Source organism: Trachymyrmex septentrionalis, unplaced genomic scaffold (assembly GCF_001594115.1).
Source record: "Trachymyrmex septentrionalis isolate Tsep2-gDNA-1 unplaced genomic scaffold, Tsep1.0 scaffold158, whole genome shotgun sequence".
In the NCBI taxonomy this organism is placed as follows: domain Eukaryota; kingdom Metazoa; phylum Arthropoda; class Insecta; order Hymenoptera; family Formicidae; genus Trachymyrmex; species Trachymyrmex septentrionalis.
In genome coordinates this window covers 750,549-755,860 of record NW_017304736.1, presented here as the reverse complement: position 1 = coordinate 755,860, position 5,312 = coordinate 750,549, and the positions used below count along the sequence as shown (strand labels likewise).

The window sequence follows — 5,312 nt, the reverse complement described above, 5'->3', positions numbered from 1 at the left end:
ATTAGGGCATAGGGCGCATAGGGCGAGGGGGAAAGAAGCAGGAAAACCATGACGAGAGGGCATTATTGTAAACGTCGTTACGCATGCAGAAGCTGCGCGACATATGGATAGGTATGCGTTACAGTCCGAGTCCACCGCGCGCACGCATCAGACCGGCAGAGATAGTCACGCGTAAACACGCGGCGAGCGAGGATCTTTTACGACCCGAGCGCGTGAAAGGACCGTGCGATACCGTGCATCGGCAGGAAGGGGAGGACAGGAATCGGCGAGGAAATCGGCAGCCGGTCGTAAAGTCGCGGGGTATCATATGCATTTACACCGGTTGCCCGTCAAGACGACATCTTCCAACGTCGTCGTTTCTCTCCTCTGGCTTTTACGATCTCACCGTACATTTCCGCGTACGCGAATCGTACGTCGAAAGCGGCTACGTGACTTGAATCTTGATGCATGCATCACGAGCGTGTTCGAGCGAGACGCACACGACCATTGCTCTGGGGGAGGGGAGGGGGGGGCTCTGGGGAAGAAATCCGACATCCACGAGCCTAATCCTGTCTCGCGATCCGCCGATCGATCGATCCCCGTCGCTGGAGGATGTCGAGACGCAGGTAGCGACGCGACGAATGTTTAACGCGTACACACATCTCCGACCGAACGACACGTGCAAGAGGTCCTCCCCCGGAAAGAGGAAAGAGGAAAGAGGGAAAGGAGAGAGAGAGAGTAGTTGGGGAGATTTAAAACTATTCGCGCAAGCGCACTCACCATCTGCAGGTCGTTCCGACGCGACGATACCACTTCCAGAATATGAACCATTGGGGAACAATTAAGCGCGGGCGAGATCGTAGGTACTGGCGGGTGTGCGGACCCGCGAACTTTTCCAACTTCCGCTCTTCGCGAGCCACACAATCAAGGTCGCGCGACCGTCGGTTGTGATCGTCGGCACGCGTCACGAATTATCACAGCACGAAATGGGGAGTTTACGCGAGATCGTCGATGATATAGTACACGTATCTCGCGCCACTTGAAGAATATCCAGATATTTGTGAATCAGCGAGTGTACGATATTTAGGAGTTCGAACACCAAACAAGTTCCAGCGAGGATATCTCGAGTCTTCTTGACGTTTGTCTTTCCTTCGTTTTTTTTTCCCCCTTTCTTCGCACCGAAAGCAAACCGGATACCGCGGTAGGATCTCGCTGGTAGGTACGCGAGGTTCGACGTGCGCGTACAAAGAGGGCACGAGCGGAGCGAGCGAGCACGACAATGAGAGCAAAAGGGAATAGAGGGGACAGAGCTATAGATAAAACCCCGAACGCAGCTCGCCCGCGACTGATTCTCCAGGCCTACACGCACCCTCTAGTTTTCTCCCTTTCATCCCCCACTACCCACCCTCTCGACCACTATCCCCTTCCTCCTTCTCCTCCTCCTCCTCCTCCTCCTCCGTCCTCTTCTGTCCTCGCCTGCCCCCGCCTCCTTTTCCGCCACCCTCCGTACTCCTCTCACCCTTTGTAAGTCTCCCTCTTATCCCCTACGTGTGCGCCCCCCCACCCCCTTCCCTTCTCCCTGAACGCTACGCACCCTTTGCGAGGAAACCCACGCACCCTCGGAGCAGTCGATGTATTATATCTTTCTCTCTCTCTCTCTCTCTTGCCTTTCTCCTTCCTGCCCCTTTATCTCTTTTCCACCTCACGCATTTTCTCGTAGCCCTTCCTTTCTCTGCCTCTCGTGATAGTCTTTTCTTGGTGTCCTTTTCTATCGTTCCATATCGACGGAACCCCATAACATTCGGCCAATCAAACGCGCGTTTCCAGGATCCCCGTGGTTGCGGTCCTCAAAGGGGGGGGGGGGAAATAAATAAAAAGAAGGAAGAGATGAGAAAACCAGGACACGAGAGGAGAGAAGCTGAGGCTTCAGAAGGTACCAAGAACCAGGATTCCAACCCTGGGAAAGACGTGTATATGCGTGTACATAACCGCATACACTTACGTACCACGCATCCTTGGGGAGGCGTTGGGAAGCAAGCGGGGGGGGATCTGTTCTAGGTCGAAGCCGTAATGGGGAAACGTTCTTCGAGGCTTAGGTTCTGTTTCGTAAGATGAGATAGGATGATATCTATTAGCGCAGAATACCCGTCGTTGCAAGTCATTTTTTCCACGGAACGGAAGAAAGAGGGAGAAAAGCGAATTATATTTAAAAAAAAAAAAAAAAAAAAAGGGAAAAGCTTTTCTCGTAGACCGCCGAATTTGGTATTGAGGTTATTACGCAGTGCTCGCGCGATTTAACGATGAAATTAGGTCACCGTCGGACGTTATCTCTCGCGAAGGGGGAAAATCAACGGTTGACGGAGCCAGATGAAAACGTTCGTGAGCGACGTATGAGATCCGACTTAATCCCACTATTCATGCATGAAAATTTATCTTTGCCCGAGCGCTTAAGCGTAAGGAGATGCATTTCGAATCCGAACGAACATCGCTTGAAAGGAGGCAAAATAAAACACGCGAATGGTGAGGAGGAACGCAAAGGGACCCACAGTTAACCTCTCGACTTCCGCCCTCTCCTTCCGCCCCGGGGATTTGTTGGTCCAGAAGGACCACTCGTACGTACATTCGCGAAACTCTGCCTCCCTCTCTCTCTCTCTCTCTCGCCGTACTCCTCTTCCTACAGGCATCATCCGCAGTTCGCGTTTTTAAAGGGCGCACAAAAGCCACCGGAAATTGCTGCCGGCTCTTCCGACGTTACGGCCGGTTTTCTATATCTGTCCCTCTCTCGACCGATCTTCTCCCCCTCCCCCCCCCTCCCCTCTCTCTGTCTACCCTTTCTCTGCTCCGTTCACATATGCCTCTCTTTTTCTTCTCTTTTTATCTGTCTTTCTCTTCTTCTACCATCGACGATTTCACGAGTAGGTACCTATCGAGGCGGCAAGAGTTCCGATAATGGCGGATTTGGATAGCGGCTCCGATCGTTTCTGCATCAGGGATGAGGCGCGAGGACGAATGGTCGTTGGCTACGGGCTTGGCTTTAACGAAGTACGATCATGACGAGGTATATCGTGCGAAAGATCCGTCTCTCTCTCTTTCTCTCTCTCTCTCTCTCTCTCGCGCGCTACTCGTCGTAGTAGGAGGTGAGCGAACGACGATAGACGGGTCGCCATCGGTTGGCCGTTTAATGTGCGATCCGTTCGGAGGTTGCGTTTCATTTTTATTGGCAGTATATTGCTGCGATACGCTACGCTCCAATCGGGGAACGAATTTTCATTATTACCAGTATAATAGCAGCGTTGCGGAACGCAGCCTAGCTAGGCGGCAAGTGGTTCCAGCATTTGTGCGATCGGTGCGAAAGTTATTCTAAAAGTAGTTTGAGTTTTCGGTAAAACGACAGATATTTTATACAAATTGCTATTTGTATATCGTAAATCCTGTTTTAATCAATTCACGCATAGACATATTCTTTGTACTGTGCAGGTATATTGTTTTGTACAATACTAAATGAATCTTAAAGTGATTTCAAACATACCAAAGGCTGATAGCGATAGTAAAAAGTATATTTTACTCTTGCTCGCTTTTATAAGGAAAAATTGATTAAATCTGCAATTCTCTAGATTCTGAACTTATTGTCTTAAGTTTTAATTAAGTATCTGAAATATGAAATGCTACGTGAACTTCATAACGAAATTGTAGTACATTCGATTCGAAATCTTGTTATATACGTAGAAAAAGTTGAAGTCGCGTTTATGAGTTGCTAAGAGGGGCTGAAACCGGAGTCTGCAACACGCACAGCATGCTCCGGGGCTGCTGACTAGGCCGAAGTATTTACCTAGGGTGAAGATAGACGTGCAGGAGGAAAGGAAGCAAGTGAAAGTTCGTAAGGAAAACTCCAACGAACCAGGCCGCGTTGCTTTTTGATGACTTCGACGAAGTTCGTCCCGGAACGATGAGGTCTGGGAAAGACTTCGAAACTCGAACGTCGATATGGAAAGTGCGGGAGCCCGGATGTTATGGATTACGCGATCAATCTCGTGCGAAAATGGCAAAAAGTTCGGGGGGGGGGGGGCCATGAAGCGCGCGCGAGCGGGAGAAAGAGAACAAAAAAAAGTTTCGCCGCGTTTCATTCGCCTATTTCGATGTCCATACGTACGCACAGCCGCGTTGCGACTAGTTTTTACGTTTGCTATATTGTAGCAAGATTGATTTCATAAATTTGATGTGCTAATCTGAAGAGATATTGAATTGACTTTATTACATCTGAATGTGTCGTGCGCCATCTTAATAGGCATTTTAGCTGAATATAATTACGATCCATTTTAACAGTCAGAGTTTAAGATCGTTTACAAATTTAGATTAACCGAATTTATATACTGGAGAACTATCAGTATTTTATCAATTAAGACATGTTCGCGAAAAAAAAAAAAAAAAAGAAATATTTCATGATACGATATGACACGCAAACTTTATTCATCTTGACGTAAGTATATAACTATGAGGTAATGTGTAGACACTTTTAGATTCTCGTATTAATTCAACAGAATTTTGTGACGTAATCGTACGTGATCTATTATGTCACTTGTCAGTTCGAAGTCGCTCGATCTCTCATAAATTATTGGATAATCATCGTCTAACTTCGACGAGACGTCCACTCGTCTTCCATCAAGTTTGACGCGTACGTGGCATTACGATTCTGGTACTCTATCTCCGATTTTCACAGCTCTTTCTGTCTAAGAATCAGAAAGATTGAGTAACGTGTCCGATCGCGGTTCAAATTGTCGCTATCGAAACTTCTTTAATGGTGGATACACATCGTTCGTCTTCAGTGGACGCGATTTGATCGCGGGACGGTTATTGCGAGCACGCAGAATCGTATAAAAGGTAATAATGCTGAGATATGAATGCGATGGAAGTAGATTTTAATGTCCTCAAGGGTGATATTGATACCGCGGAGGTTGAAACAGTGCTCTCTCGAGAATACAGCGAAATCTGATCGCGGACGATGTTATCGCGATACGTATATCCAAGGCGGTGATATTATTCATACGCGGTATGCGTTTATAAAGAAGCCACAGAGGCCAGGATAGAAAGATGCGATCGTGGACTCCGGAGCGATCCTTCCCACAGCAACCCGGGGGAACCTCTTATTCGGTCTTCTGATACCAGAGTTCACGATTAGCGACCCTTCTCTACCAACTTACAAGTCCGCATTTGCTACGAAGATCCTTCGCTCCGTGACTTCAATATTCTCCGTATTGGTCTTATTACGTTTCTTCCTTTCTCGCCGGTTTTTACATCTTCTTTGCCTAATGATTCTTTCCGTCGCCCACGAGAAG

At 48.1% G+C, this 5,312-nt stretch overlaps 1 protein-coding gene across 14 annotated transcripts in view; it reads right to left on the bottom strand.

The window, feature by feature from the left end:
* LOC108745901 (CUGBP Elav-like family member 4) overlaps positions 1-5,312 on the bottom strand; it is a 636,703-nt gene that overhangs the window by 94,296 nt on the left and 537,095 nt on the right. For 2 of the 14 annotated variants that reach the window (XM_018482317.1, XM_018482322.1), the window contains exon 1: positions 760-1,029. The exons of the other annotated variants lie outside the window; for them this stretch is intronic. In XM_018482317.1, coding sequence (XP_018337819.1) covers positions 760-810 — 51 coding nt within the window. In that variant the 5' untranslated portion in view covers positions 811-1,029. Of the gene's footprint in view, positions 1-759; positions 1,030-5,312 lie in introns of those variants that run through there. 14 annotated transcript variants of the gene reach the window in all.